At 59.3% G+C, this 14645-nt stretch overlaps 1 protein-coding gene across 4 annotated transcripts in view; it reads left to right on the top strand.

Annotated features, from left to right (window-relative positions):
• SARDH (sarcosine dehydrogenase) overlaps positions 1–12429 on the top strand; it is a 64484-nt gene extending 52055 nt beyond the window's left edge. For 3 of the 4 annotated variants that reach the window (XM_067742713.1, XM_067742715.1, XM_067742714.1), the window contains 4 exons: positions 5462–5624; positions 6197–6365; positions 8567–8702; positions 11109–12429. In XM_067742713.1, coding sequence (XP_067598814.1) covers positions 5462–5624; positions 6197–6365; positions 8567–8702; positions 11109–11234 — 594 coding nt within the window. In that variant the 3' untranslated portion in view covers positions 11235–12429. Of the gene's footprint in view, positions 1–4908; positions 5083–5461; positions 5625–6196; positions 6366–8566; positions 8703–11108 lie in introns of those variants that run through there. The other variant, XM_067742716.1, reaches the window with a different exon arrangement.
• Positions 12430–14645: the final 2216 nt, after the last annotated feature.

Raw genomic sequence — 14645 nt, 5'->3', positions numbered from 1 at the left:
ATCCGAGCTGGGGTGGGCACCTAGCGCTACCCTGATTTCAGTCCTCCCCACGGAGAGCTGGCAGGAAGTTCACTGGTGCACCAAACATGGAACCAAGCCCCCAAGTCCATTTTACTGAAACCTGAACATATTCCCTCCCCACAAAAATATTCCAGTGAGTCAGTCGAGGGCAGGGAGGGAGGATCTTATGGTGTCGACTCCTTGCTCTGACTTACTAGCTGTGAGTCCTCCGAGCGTCTTGGGAAGTGCTCATACCAGCTCGTGAGAGCTGAGGGTTAAATCTGTACGAAAATCAGCAAGGGGTGGTTAAACCATCGTTAGCTTGAAATCCGCTGCAGCAGGAGTACTTATACCACAGGAAGTGGTAAATGCTACAGAACAGCCCCCTGCCCCCCAAGAGTTGATTGTTGAACATTTTCTAGGACATCACTGGGCCTTGGGCAAGTGGCTTGACCTCCCTGAGCCCCAGTTTCCTCATCTGTAAAATGGGCGCGCCAGCGGCACCCACCTCTCCGAGTAGCCAGCCTCCTGCCTGGGGCTCTATAGTGACAGCTTTGTTGACTGCTCCCATGGGCCCTAGGAGCTCTATTATCGGCCAGGATTTGCAGAAGCAGACTCAGGGATGTCAGTCGCCAGGGATGCAACGGTTGTGACTCATACTTCAACCTAGTAGCTATGTGGCACCCAAGCCCACGCTCTCAGCAACTCTGGTGCCTGCACTGCTGGGTGGCTGGCCCTCACCTGCCCTGCATCAGGTGTGAGTGCCGGGAGGACCAGGCAGCATCCTGAGTACTGTGGAGGGTCCAGAGCTTGGGGGCGGGCGTGCCAGGGCCCCACGGGATGTTTGAGCACAGGTGTTTGTGGACTGGGTAGCTAGGAGCTTCGTCTTGCTGGGCTGGCCATCTGTGTCTGGGGCAGGTGACCCCGTGTGGGACCACAGACATTACTGACCACGCACTGTGTGCAGAGCCCCGGGTTGGGGCTCAGAGGCATCTCGTGACTCGTGTTCCGGATTCCAGCCTTGTCCTTACGGGGCGGATAAGCCTTAAGCCTGCTGCAGCCCAGGCTGATGGGGACACTCTCGGCCTCAGGATGGGAGAACTCCCCCACACCACGCCCTGCTGACCATCTCATTGCCACCCTAGTGGCCTGAATGAAACATGTGATGGGCAGAGCGGAGAATCCTCTCACCCTTGGGGACCCGTAGCATCCCGCAGAACTTTCTACAGGGCCCCACATGTCCTGGTGGAGGGGTCTGAAACCCAGAACCTTCCAAAAGGAGAGGGTCCTTGAGCCAATTTGGAATGAAGAAGCACTGCATAGAAGTGATGACGTTCACCCAGGTGTTTGGGTCTTAGCGGGTCTGCCTCCCCACCCCAGCAGGATCTCTTCTCACTCAGGGGTCCTCTAGCGTCTCCGTTCCACAGCCCAGGAGTCTGAGCCTCCCAGGGGGCCCAGCTGGCAGGTGGCTCTTGCTGGCTTTAGAAGCAATTCCTTCCTGTGTGGGCCAGCCGGCCAGAAGCACACTGGCCACTGCAAAGATGGGCACTGGCCAAGCCCTGTTGATTCCTGAGTGGTCACCCCAGCTGGGCCAAGCAGAAAAGGGCATTGCTCCCAGCAGGGCCTCACACGAGGTCCTGTTCCAGCGTTTATTTGCAGAGCTAAGTTTGTCTGATGATAACAGGATGCTTGTTGCCCGGGACGCACATGACCAGACCGGCTCCTTCTCTGCCCCTCAGTTCTTTTGCATATGTGCCCAGAAGTGGGATTGCTGGACATATGGTAGTTCTATTTTTAATTTTTTGAGGAATCACCATACTGTTTTTCCTAACAGTTACACTATTTTACATTCCCCCCAACTGTGCCCAAGGGTTCCAATTCCTTCACATTCTCGCCAACACTGATTATTTTCTGTGTTTTCTTTTAAATAGGAACCATGCTAATGGGTCTGAAATCATATTTCATCGTGGTTTTCATTTACATTTCCCTAATGTTTAGTGACATTGCCCATCTTTTCATATGCTTGTTGGCCATTCGTATATCATCTTTGTGAAATGTCTATTCACGTTCTTAGTTCATTTCTTAATCAGGTTGTTTTTTTTGAGTTGTAGGAGCTCTTTATATAGTCCGGACAGTAACCCTTTATCGGATACATGATTTGTAAATGTTTTCTCCCATTCTGTAGGTTGCCTTCTCACTGTTGGTTGTGTCCTTTGATGCACAGAAATATTTACATTTGCTGGAGTCCCATTTAATTATTTTTGCTTTTTGTTGCCTGTGCTTTTGGTATCATATTCGAGAAATCACCACCAAGTCCAGTGTCACGAAGTTTTCCTCTGTGTTTTCTTCTAGGGCTTTTACAGTCGGAGGCGTCACATTTAGGTCTTTAATCCAGTTTGAGTTAATGTTTATATATGGTGTAAGATAAGGTTCAGTTTTTCCATCACTTTGTTGAAGAGACTGTCCTTTCCCCACGGAACAGTCTTGCATCCCTTGTTAAGGGTCACTGGGCATTTACATGAGGGTTTATTTCTGGGCTGTCTTTTCTGTTCCGTTGATTTGTTTGTCTGATTTTATGCTGTACCATGCTGTTTTGATGTGGTAGCTTTGTAATAACTTCTGAAATCAGGAAGTGAGTCCTTCAGCCTCGTTCTTTTCCAAGATTGTCTGGCTATTTGAGGTCACCCATATGACTGTTAGGGTGAATTTTTCTATTTCTGCAAAAAAATGCCACTGGGATTTTGATAGAGATTGTATTGAATCTGTAGATGGTTTGGGTAGCGCTGATATCTTGAGGACACGAGATGTCTTTCCATTTATTTGTGTAATGAAAGAACTTTCATTTCTTTAGGCAATGTTTCATAGTTCTCAGCGTGCAAGTCTTTCACCACCGTCGTTAGGTTTCTTCCTAGGGATTTTATTTTTTTGGATGTGATTGTAAACAGATAGTTTTCTAATTCCCTGTTTAGATGGTCCATTGTTAGGGTATAGAAAGGCAGCCAGTTTTGCATGTTGATTTTATATCCTGCAACCTTGCTGACTTGGTTTGTCGGTTCTGACAGTATCGGGGGAGTCTTTGGGATCTGAAAAGGGTTTAAACAAAACCTGCTTTAAGGCCCTTCCTGATGGCCTTCCACAATTCTGTGGCCCTGTCCACTGCCCATGGTTCCCAGAGCAGTGTGGGGCTGTTTTGAAGGGGAGTTTGCCTCAGTTTGGGGATTGCTTCCTAAAGTCCATCCAAGCCCACGTTGACCGTCAGATGACTGTGTATCAGGCACCAGCTTCCCATGAACTTGATGCTCACCCCATTTATCAGATGGGGGCACTGAGGCTGGGAGAGGCAGCCCGTGGGTCTGGCTGACCCTGAGCTCATGTTCCAGACGTCCTTATTTTCGGCCCTTCCCTTCAGTACGTGTCCTCTCTCAGAAGAAATGAGACCTCCCCCAACTCCACTGTTTCGGTGGAGAAAAAAACACAAGATGTCTCAAGAACCAATGATGCTGGCAACTTAGAAAGTCACCTAGGAATCCCCAAACCCTTCCCCTCACTTTGCCAGAAAGCAGAGCTCTGTCCATCTGTGCCTGTTTTCCCCCTTCACTCAGGAAGTATTAATTCAGCCCGTCTGTGTGCTGGGGTATGATGGAGACCAGCCAGCTTCCTGGCCTCGCCGGGCTCCTGGGAGCTGGGGAAGGGGCTGGGGGCAGCTCCATCCCACCCGTAAATTCATTCAAGAGCCTGACTTAACTGGGGGGCTGTATGTCCGATAAGACCGGCGATCCTGAGGCCGTGAATGGGTGAGCTTTAAAAATGATTTTTTCCTGTTCAAAATGAGATTGGCTTTGAGCCCTGAGCTCCTCCGTGGGCTGTCTAAAATTAGAAGCCCGTTGACAAGGCAGGGGAGCAGTGAAATGTCAACAGTACATTTTCTGTGTCAATTTTGAGTTTTTTGAGAGGCCCGGACAAATGGCAACTCAGGGCAAATTTGTGCTGTTTCAAAAGCTTCCCGAATCCAGCCCCTCGGTGGCGGTGTGATTGAAGTGTCAGAGTTATAAGGCGCTGGTTCCGTGGTCGGCAGAGTGGCCCCCGCTCTCCTTCTGCTCAGGTATTATCCTGGCAGGAGCTGCACTGGGCAGCCCTTGGGGCTCAGAGCAGTAATGGGATCAGGTCCTCCGTCTCCATGAGCTCTGTGACTTGCTGCACCCTCCCTGTCCCTTTTGTGAGCTGGACAGTCCCACGCTTGGGCCTTGCGCACGGGGACGCTGAGGGTTCAAGTATTTGCCCGAAGGCTGGAGGCGGCCGCCAGGTGCCGGATGTGTAAGTGACGAGCCCCCAAACCAGCCGTGCAGGAAAAGTCAGGCTTCCTAAGACAGACAGAGCCAGGCCCCTGACCCCGCTTATGGACAAGGAAATCGAGGTCAAAGGGAGGCCAAGAGGCTTGCCCGAGTCACTGCGACGATTGAACGGTGGCCCCCAAAAGAGACGTCCACGTCCCCACCCCGGACCTGGGGATGGGGCCTTGGAAATAAGGTCTCTGCAGTTGTGATTAAGGCAGAGGATCTCAGGGTGAGACCATCCTGGCTCAGGGTGGAGCCCATCCCAACGGCAAGTGTCCTGCTGGAGACGAGGAGACACAGACACAGAGGAGAGTGAGCCAGAGGTCGGGATGATGCAGCCAGGAGCGCCTGGGGCCTCCAGAGGGAGCGTGGCCCTGCCCACACCTTGCTTTTGGGCTTCGGGCCTCAGAACTGGGAGAGAGCACACTTCTGTGGTTTTAAGTCCCCGGGTTTGTAGTCATTGGTTACAGAGGCCCAAGGGCATCCCTACAGTCACTTAGGAGAAGAGCTGTGGCCCGGGAACCACATGTCCACTTTCTCCCACCCCCAATGACGACACCCCTTCCTTTTAAAGATTTCCAGGGACTTCCCTGGTGGCACCGTGGTTAAGAATCCGCCTGCCAATGCAGGGAACATGGGTTCGAGCCCTGGTCTGGGCAGATCCCACATGCCACGGAACAACTAAGCCCATGGGCCTTAGCTACTGAGACTGTGCTCTAGAGCCTGCAAGCTACAACTACTGAGCCCGCACGCCTAGAGCCTGTGCTCCCCAACAAGAGAAGCCACCGCAATGAGAAGCCCGTGCACCGCAACGAAGAGTAGCCTCCACTCGCCGCAACAAGAGAAAGCCCGCGTGCAGCAACGAAGACCCAACAATGAAGACCCAAGGCAGCCAAAAATCAATCGATCAATCAATAAACTTATTAAACAACAACAAAAAACATTTCCAGAGTGCCCCTGAGGACTCTCCTCGGGACCCCCTATTTCTTGGGGCCAGAGGCTGTGGCCTGGGCCCAGGGCCGGCTAATAATGGTGACGGTAGGAAGTGTCCACCAGTAAGTGGTGGCTGGACCTTGACCTCAGTCGTCTGACCCTGGCCCACGTCTAAGCTGTGACTTGTCCTCCAGGTCCGGGCCATGAGGCTGTCCTTCGTTGGGGAGCTGGGCTGGGAGCTGCACATCCCGAGGTCGTCCTGCCTGCCCGTGTACCAGGCTGTGATGGCAGCAGGGGCCAAGCACGGCCTCGTCAATGCCGGGTACCGGGCCATCGACTCCCTGAGCATCGAGAAAGGTGTGTGCAGGGTTTGGACACCACGGTGGGCTGCCTGAGCCACGTTCACTGGAGGCAGAGAGGCTGTTACCCCCACCTCTGGCCCCATGATCCTTCCAGCCCCACTGTGCTCCCCCTTCCCCCAACCTTTGCTATCTCCCCAAACCCCCTTTGCTGTCCACGAACCGGGTCCTCCATGCAGGCCCGGGGGTGGTGCTGGCATCTCTTGACACCAGCACTCTTGAGGGGAGGGGTGCTCTCCCAGGTAGGGGCGGGCGGGGGCCAGAGCTGGATTTGGACGTAGTGCCAAGTTTCCCGGAGAGAGCTGGAGGACATCGGAACGGGAAGGGGCCCTCAGTGCTGCCCCTTCACAGCCCCCTCCCCAGGGCCCCCAGCCTGACGGCACAGGTGCCGCAGTGCTGATGGGGGCTCGTCCAGGGGACCTACTACGATCGAGGATGCCCCCCGCCCCGGGAGGCCCAGGTCACGGAGTTTCTAGGGTGGGCATGTGGGCTGGGGCAGGGGCCCACGTGCGTCTCGCGAAGGGCTTGTGTCTGCCTCTGCTGGCGCTGACCCCGTCGTCTCCCACCCAGGCTACCGGCACTGGCACGCCGACCTGCGGCCCGATGACAGCCCCCTGGAGGCGGGTTTGGCCTTCGCCTGCAAACTCAAGTCCGCCATCCCCTTCCTGGGGCGCGAGGCCCTGGAGAAGCAGCGGGCCAAGGGCCTCTGCCGGCGCCTGGTGGGCTTCACCGTGGACGAGTGAGTACCCCTGGGGCCAGGGCTGCCAGAAGTGACTGCCGCAGACAAGCAGGCCTCGGGGTTCCTCCTCTCGAGCCGCCTGGTGTGACGCTCCCCACAGGCCAGGCACCCTCTCCCAGAACTCCCACCGCAGCCCCGTTACAGGTGAGAAGGCTGGGTCCATGCCAGGCCTGACTCCGAAGCCAGCGCTGCAAACTCAGATCCCGCCAGGGCCGGGCAGGGTGCAAACCAGGCCCGGGGCCAGTGCTGGTCAGCAGGGAGTGAAGAGGGTCGCGCTCGTCAGACGCAGATTTGATTTTTTTTACTTTGGCCACGCCACGCGCTGGCAGTGCCTTAGTTCCCCAATCAGGGATTGAACCCACACCCTCGGCAGAGAACGTGCAGAGTCCTTACCGCTGGACCGCCAGGGAGTTCCCTCAAACACAGATTTTAAAAGTGAAAGGCCTTGCCAACCCCAGCCAGCTCTGTGGGAGGCGCCAGACCAAGGGCCTCAAGCTGGCTGCCCGTCACGGTGCTGCCACGTCCCACTGTGTCCTCATTAGAGCCCCCCCACAGCCCGGGAGGGGGGACCGTGGAGGGAAGGGCCGGGCTGGGGCCACCAGCCCCACTTACAGGTGGAGACCATGGGGGCCAAGGGACAGGGTGGCTCTCGCCCGGGCATGAGGCAGAAGGGGAAGGAGAGCCCTGTGGTGGGGCCTGATCCCTTCTCCCCCACCTCCCCCGGGGCCGCTTTTGAGCGTGTCGCCCTTACGTGCTCGGAGCTGAGCCCACATTGTCCCTGGGTCCGGGGTGCCGGCACTGGAAGACATAGATGGTGTGACACGGAGTCTGAGTAGCAACCGTCTCCAGGGCGGCGGGCGTCTCTGGGCTTCGTCGATTTGGAGCTGACAGCCAGCCGTCAAGGGTGCCACTTCTCCCAGATTTGGAACCTTCAAAGCAAGTGTTGGGAGTGCCCAGGGGAGGGGGGCGGAGAGAGAGCAGAGCTGGGGGCCGTCACCGTCCTACGGCTTCTCCCTGGGCTCCCATCAGGCCGCCTCTCCGCTTGATTCCTTGTCCGTCTCCGGGGGAGCAGCTCAGCTCTGGTTTGGGGTGCAGGTAGAGCAGGGGTCCGCCGAGACCTTCTGCCGCCTGGCCCTCCAGGAAGCGCCCACAACTTCAGACCGCACCGGCCACAGCCTGGCTCTCCCCGCTTGGGGGTTCCCTGCCGGGCTGCAGAACCCACCCAGTGCCGTGGCCTGGCCGGTCCCAGGCCTGAGGAGAGACCCGGCCTGGGCGCCGGCTGGGGAGTCACAGAGAACTCCCGCGGCATTTGCTCTGGGGCCCTGGGCGAGGCAGGTGGCCTCTCTGAGGCTGTTCCCTCCCAGGGACGTGGCGCCCCGGTAGGACTGGGTGAGACCAAAGGAGACAAGAAGGTGCTTACATAGCCTCCTTCCGTCCCACCCTCATCCACTGGACCCGTGGGGCCCAGACCTCTCCCTCCTGGTCTCTGAAATGGGCGGCACCCCGGACCCTGTGCAGGCTCTTTTCCTCAGTGTAGGGTTCACCCAGTTCCAGTTACCGTAACTGGGCCCAGCTGTGCCCCACTCGCCTCCGGGCGTGGTCCTCACACCCGCCCCGGGGACCCACGGGGCCACGTGGTGCTCGCGGCCTCCCCAGGGCCCAGCACAGCCCTCGCAGGTGCGACGCACAGGAGGGGCACGTCTGCCCAGATCTGCACCAGACGATCCGGTGTTGGCGTTTCTGTGACTGTAGCTTAATCTTTGGTTTCTATCTTGCATTTTCAAAACTTTTACAGCGAGCGTTGTACCTTGCGTGTAATACAGAAAATCACTTTTAATAGACGATGCAGCACGCTGTAGAAAAAGGAGACCCCAGAGTAAAACAAGTCGCACGACAGTTTTAAACTGATCAGAAGTCAAATCCTCAAGGTGGGCCTCTTCCAAACCTGTGGGGCCTGTCCCTAGAGACACGGAAGTCAGATCCTGGTTTTGGTGTTTTCTGTTCATTCATTTATTTCCTCGGAGCCTGTGCCGTGGCATCCCCGGGGCCCAGGCGCTGGGCACGGGGGCTCACGGCAGACCAGCCCCGCAGCGTGGAGCCCGTGGTCTGGCGGGCACGGCTCCTCTCTCCTCGACCAGGCAAAGCGCAGGAGTTTCCCCTCCGGGGGCTCTGGGGTCCCAGCCGTCTATTGCTTCTTCCAGGAAAGTGCCCATGTTCGGCCTGGAGGCCATCTGGAGAAACGGCCAGGTGGTGGGCCACGTCCGGAGAGCCGACTTTGGGTTCACCATCGACAAGACCCTGGCCTACGGCTACATCCGGGACCCCAGCGGCGGGCCGGTGAGTCCAACTCCCCAGCACTGCCACCGGGAGCCCCAGGTCCTCTCAGGCTCCGCACCAGCACCCCTGCCCACCGCCTCGAGTATGCCGGGCGTGCGGGGACCAGAGCACAGTGAGGTGACTGACTGATGGGGCTGTGTTCCTGGGCAGAGTCGGAGCTCTTTCCATGTTTTCTCTCCAAAAGAATCTGATTTTGGAAGCTCCAAGCTTCTCCCGGTCAGGAAGAGGCTCTGGGCCCGGCTAACGCCCGCTGCTTCCTAGAGCTTGAGACCCCGTGTGCGTGCAGACGGTTGTGTGCACACACGTCAGTGTACACGCGCGAATACCCGCATGTGCGCACACGTACTGACACACGTGCACACAGACACGCGCGCGCGCAGGCACATTTGAGAAACTTGGCAATGAGACAGAGGGGCAGCTTGTTCCGGGTGGAGAAAATCTAAACATTTTGCCCAAACAATCATTTGTAAACCCAAATAATCCCCCACCGAACGTGGATGCCGCCGTCCACACTGGCAGGGGAGTGAGGGCAGAGTGAGGGCCCTTAGAGGGCCTCCAGGGGTCTGAGCCCTGGGGGGGTGTGAAGCTCGTGCCGGGCTGGCTGGGTGGTGTGACGCGAGTGGTGGGGGGAGCTCATTATCATCGGTGCCATCTTTGCCTGCTTGCTTCCCTGGAGTCGTGCACCAGCCCCCTGACGGCGGAGAAAGGGGCCCCAAGAGGCTCTGATGTCGGGGCAGGGATGCCTACCCAGCTGGGCCTTCCGGCCTCCCCTGCCCCGACCGTCTCTGGGCTGCGGCCCCCCACCTCCCCCCACTGAGGCTCCAGGTTGGGGGAGGCACCTGGAAGCAGCAGCATGGAGGGGGCAGGAGGAGTGAGTCAGACCAGCCCTGGCAGAGGTGCAGGGGTGGGCCAGGCCCGATGGCAGGCCCAAGGGGGCAGGGGCCAGGCTGCGGTGCTGTCTGAGGAGGCTGCATCCACAGTGGGCTGGGAGGCTCAGGACACAGGCTCGGCCTCAGTAGCTTTGGCGCTCTGCCCTGGACTGGCCTGGCGACCTTGGACAAGGGCGTCTCTCTGAGCCTCGGTTTCCTCATCTGTAAAATGGGGACAGATTATTCCCACCTGCCTCACAGGGCTGTCTACAGATCTCTGCTCTAAGTGGAGCCTTAATGAGCTCCACTTATTGCCGTGGGGTTGCCATGGCTAGTGATGACGTTTTGCGGTGACAAAGGACCCTCTGACACCCCAGATATGGAGCCCTGGGTCCCAGCTGAAGCCCCGTGTCCATTTGCCCCATGCAAGGGTAGGGGTGGGTGCAGGCCTAGTCACCTCTTCTTTCAAAGAACAATAATTCTTGCTTTTTCTGCTTGGTCAGGTTGGGTTTCTAATTAACGTGACCGAGGAAGGAACGCTTATACCTACCCAGACAGGAGGCCCAGGATACCCGGTTAGACCAGTGCAGGGCCAGGGCCGGCTCAGGCTGGCTTGTAAGAGCCGACTGTGTCCACCTCTTCCCAACCCCGCCATCAGGGATGTCCAGTGTGTTTATACCATGGAAATGGGCAAACGCCACAATCAGGCCTCCCCCATCCCCCAACCCCTTCCCCTCCCTTGAGAGCTGGTTGTTAAACATTTACCAGCACAGCAGCGGGATAACCAAGACTCCTTTGTAAAATAGGAAAACTGCCCTTGAAAGGCAAGGCTCTGGACCTGGGGGCAGAACTGGTGGCCTCCGGGGTGTTTATTAGCAAGGACTGCGCCCCAGCTCTGGGCAAGCCCGTCCTTCAGACGTCTGAAGGCACCAGTGGTCTCTGCCACCTGCCTCTGGGCCCAGTGGGGGCAGTGTGGAGCTTTGAGCCCGGCCAGTGCCCACCACGGCTCAGAAGCCTGGTCTAGAAGCCGCGCCATTCCAACACTGCGGCCACGTCAAAAGCCTCGTCTCTTTGGGGTATTTTTTCCATCCAGCCCTGAGCTACCGAGAGAGGTCATTTAACAACCCAAGCAGAGCCCCTCCGTGAGGCCCGGCCCTGGGTGTATTCTCTGCACCCGGAGAACAGGATCCTGCGCCGGGCCCGCCACTGCCCTGCGTGTCCAGGCCGTGCTCCGGTTCCCAGGAACCTGCAGTTCCAGGGCGGAGGGGTGCTGCCCCGCGGGAGAGATCTCGCTGACTGCCAGACCTCGGCTCTGCTGGACCCCAGGTGCTCAAGTCCAACTCGGGGGCACGGGGACACGGAATCTACCTGCTCAGGGCAGTTCCTCGGCTCAGGGAGGACCCTCAGCACAGCGACGGGTTTGCCCGCAGGAGGGGCATGAGGCCGAGACAGCTGGCCCCGTCCCAAGAGGCAGGTAGCGTGAGCCCAGCACCCACTGGGTAACGAGTGACCAAGATCCCTCCTCTTCTGCTACTAGGTCTCGCTGGACTTTGTGAAGAGTGGAGAGTACGCCCTGGAGAGGATGGGGGTGACCTACCCGGCCCAGGCTCACCTCAAGTCTCCCTTCGATCCCGACAACAAGAGGATGAAAGGGATCTACTGAGGGGCGGGGAGTGGGGCCTCAGCCGATCCGGAGGCCGGAGGACACTGGCCAGAACTTGGGCTCCCCCTGCCCTCAGTCGAGGCCTGCGAACCATCCCCCCCACAACAGATGCAAACTGAGAGGGTGGAAGGAGGACCCAGAAGGCCCGTGCTGTGGCCACTGACCAAAGGGTGGTCTCGAGTCCACCCACACCCTAAAAAAGCCACCCATAACCCCTTAGGCTCAGGGACCACGCCTGTAGCCTTGAGAGCTTCTGAGAAGCGCTTAGGAAGCACTCGATAAGGCCCGTGTCAAAGCAGGGAGGCAGGGAGCTTTACCCTGGTTCCTAGCCTTGACTGGAAGGCTGCCCAGCGCAGCCTCCGAGAGGTGTAAGGTGTGTCTGGAACTGGGGATTGATTAGTACTGTCTGCCTCAGGCGCAGTAGGGAAGGCAGAGAGCGTGCGTGCCAGACTGGCCCGGTCCCTGAGGTCAAGGTTAGCAGAATGGTCTGGTTCCCAGATCCCAGGAAGGGTGGGGGGTGGATCAGACAGCAAGCTCTTCCCGCCTTGAGCCTCCTGAGAGTTCCCAGCCCTGAAAGCGGTGCCAGAAGCAGGGGTGGGAGGGGTCTCAGATCAGCACCCGCCCTCCCCTGTGCAGAAGCTCCCTCTCCTGGCTTGGTTTCCCCGAGAGCCCCTCGCTCTCTAGGTCTGGAGAGGAAGGCATGCTGCTGGGTGAGAACCTGGCAGACTCCTCCTGCCTGGATGGGTGCCTCCTGTCCTTACTCTTTGATTAGGACTGAGCTCTGGTCCTGGTCTCCCACTCTTCCGGCCCCCTGGGGATGGGCCTCGCACAGGCCCTTGAAAGGGGGTGAGTCCCCTGCTCCCTTCGTGGGGCTTCCAGACCTGTCCTCCGTGCCTCTGGAGGAGCCCTGCCTCCCTGCCGGGATGGGGGCCAGCCCAGGGCCCAGGCAGCTGCCACAAAGCGGCACCACGCAGCTGTGCCCAGCGAGCCCGGCCCCGTGGGGAGCGGGCGTGGCAGATGCTCGGGGACAGGAGAGACACGGCTCCCGCAGACACAGGCGGGAAGCCACGTGGTGCCGGAGGTGCAGGCAGTCCCCGGAGGGCCCAGGCTGCCTTCAGAGGCGCACACACCACTCAGCCCCACGGCAGACGGGGCCGGAACAGGTCAGGCTAATAAAGCCAAGGCCATGGGAAGACGTTTGGGTTTCGGGTGACCTTTGTAGAGAGAATCTGGCCCCCTCGCCAGACCGCAAGCTGGGGGGCGGGGACCTCTGTCTTTCCCAAGCCCCAGGCAAAGGAACGCCTGCAGCCCCGCCACCACCCTGGTCACAGACGGGCCTGGGGAACCCCGAGTGGACCCCGTAGGGCCAGCGGAGGAGAGGAGGGTAGCTGGCTTCCCAGATGGCCTGGGCTGCTTCCCCGGGCCCTGTGGCTTGGCCATGGACCTCTGTTCGGGGCCTGTGCACGTGTTCATTCCACAGCCGTCCTTGGGGGAGGCCTTGGACGAGGGAGGTCAGGCCCAGGTTCCAGCCCGACTCCTTCCCCAGGGGTTGAACCCAGAAACACAAACGTTCGCTCTCGCCCTCCCTGTTTGTGTTTGTTCCTCTGCCGGGGAGAAATAGCTCTGGCCCCTCTGCAAAGGGCACTGGGTCGCCGACACGAGAGAGGCTGTCATGGGCCGCCCCCCAGCTCACCTGCTTCATCCCGCAGCTCGGGAAGGTCTAGGCCACGGCCTGGCCCTCAGCAGGCTGCCCGGTCGCTTAGGGCTAGAACACATCACCCTCCCCTCGGAGCCAGTGACCTCAGCCCGTCCTTCCTAATCCCATTCCAGACACACCCTGTTGCATCTGTTTTGGAAGGCTTTTCTGGACAGAATGAGCACTGTGGTCCTCACCGTGGCTCTGAGTACTGAGCTTGGCTGGACACAGGAGAAGGGTGCCCCCCCCCACGCCCCCGCGCCCTCAGACTCAACCTGCGTGCGGCTCCAGCCGTGCCGGGAGCTCTGAGCCTCCTGCAGGGGCCCGGGACGGTGAAGGCCCCGACTCTCTCACTAGCTCCTGTCTGTCAGCCTGGCAGGTTGTTAGGGACCACAGGGGCCCCAGACCCCTGCACCGAGCAAGGGCATTTGCATCAGAGCCGCTGGCACCCCGCCTCTGGTCTTTGCGTGGCTGGCGGGAACGAGGTGCCCCTGTCCTCAGTGAGGACCAAGGGCCCTGGCAGTGGAATCCCCAGGCAACTCGCAGCCCACTCGATTCCCAGACACCTCACATACACGGAGCTGGCGTGGGGCCCCCCTCCCTCCAGAAGAGCTGGTAAGAGGGGCAACAAAAGCATTCGGCAAAGGAGAGGAGCTGGGGATACATTTGAGTGTTTGTGGACGATGAGCCCGTCACGTGCTAAGGTCCTGGGGTGAGCCTGACCTGCCACGTGGCCTGGGCCGTGTTTACCCATCCGGACTTCAGCCACTCCATCTGCAAGGGGGCAGTGGGGGCACAGCCCCTGGGCTCCCTTGCCCTGCCTCCGCTTGAGGACACCCTAGTGGAGCTTCTGCCTGCCGCGGACCCTCCTGCCCGACAGAAGCACCATCTGGCCTGGATGGGCCAAGCGCTCAGCTCATTCCCACCCCGTGGAACAAAGCGCTTCCCTTGGGCGGCCAGAACCACCCGCCCAGGTTACTGCTGGAGAGGAAGGTACTGAGCCATCTGGCTCAGGGTCGTGCAGAGTGAGCTTGAAGAGGGTCCACCAGGCGGAATCCCTGGGACCCTGGCGAGACCCTCACTCCTCCCAGGGTCCTTGCCCCACCACACGAGCGGGAGACAGTGGGGCATGCAGTGGGCCGTGGGGAGGCGTGGACGCTGTGGCCGGGAGGGGCCTCGCCGAGCATGGCCACGGGGCTGGTGCAGTCGCCAGGGGCGCCAGGCAGCCTTTCAGGGGGCCTGCCGATTTTCCTCACCTGACAGCCACTCCAGGGGCTCAGGGGCCCCTGGCAGTGCTGGAAGGCCTCAGACCACCCCCAGCATGAGCTGGTTCTGGTTCTGCCTTTGTTCCCTCTCAGCTTTATTCTTCAGTCTCCCCAGTTTAAAGGCTCATCGCTCAAGGCCCCCGCTGCAAACACGCTAACCCCCGAAACGCTGCACCTAGGGGTCTGTGGGCCAGGCCGGGCCTGGGGGTGACTGCCCCTCGGCCGCCCACACGGGGCTCCGCCTGGGCCGCCCCTCCCCTCTCCCGTGAGGTCTCCAGGCATCTCCTAGGAACTGCCTCCGTGGACCCTAAATAACTGTCTCCTCTCGCCTCCCCCCTCCTGCCCCCCCACCCCTCCTCTCACCTCCAGAGGAGGAAGGGGCAGGATGGAAGCCCTGGGCAAAGCTTTGGTTTCTGACCGGGGAGGGGACAGAGGGCGAAGGTCCCCACA

Source organism: Pseudorca crassidens, chromosome 7 (genome assembly GCF_039906515.1).
Source record: "Pseudorca crassidens isolate mPseCra1 chromosome 7, mPseCra1.hap1, whole genome shotgun sequence".
In the NCBI taxonomy this organism is placed as follows: domain Eukaryota; kingdom Metazoa; phylum Chordata; class Mammalia; order Artiodactyla; family Delphinidae; genus Pseudorca; species Pseudorca crassidens.
The sequence above is the reverse complement of the archived record's forward strand: the minus strand, read 5'-3'. Positions and strand labels throughout refer to the sequence as shown.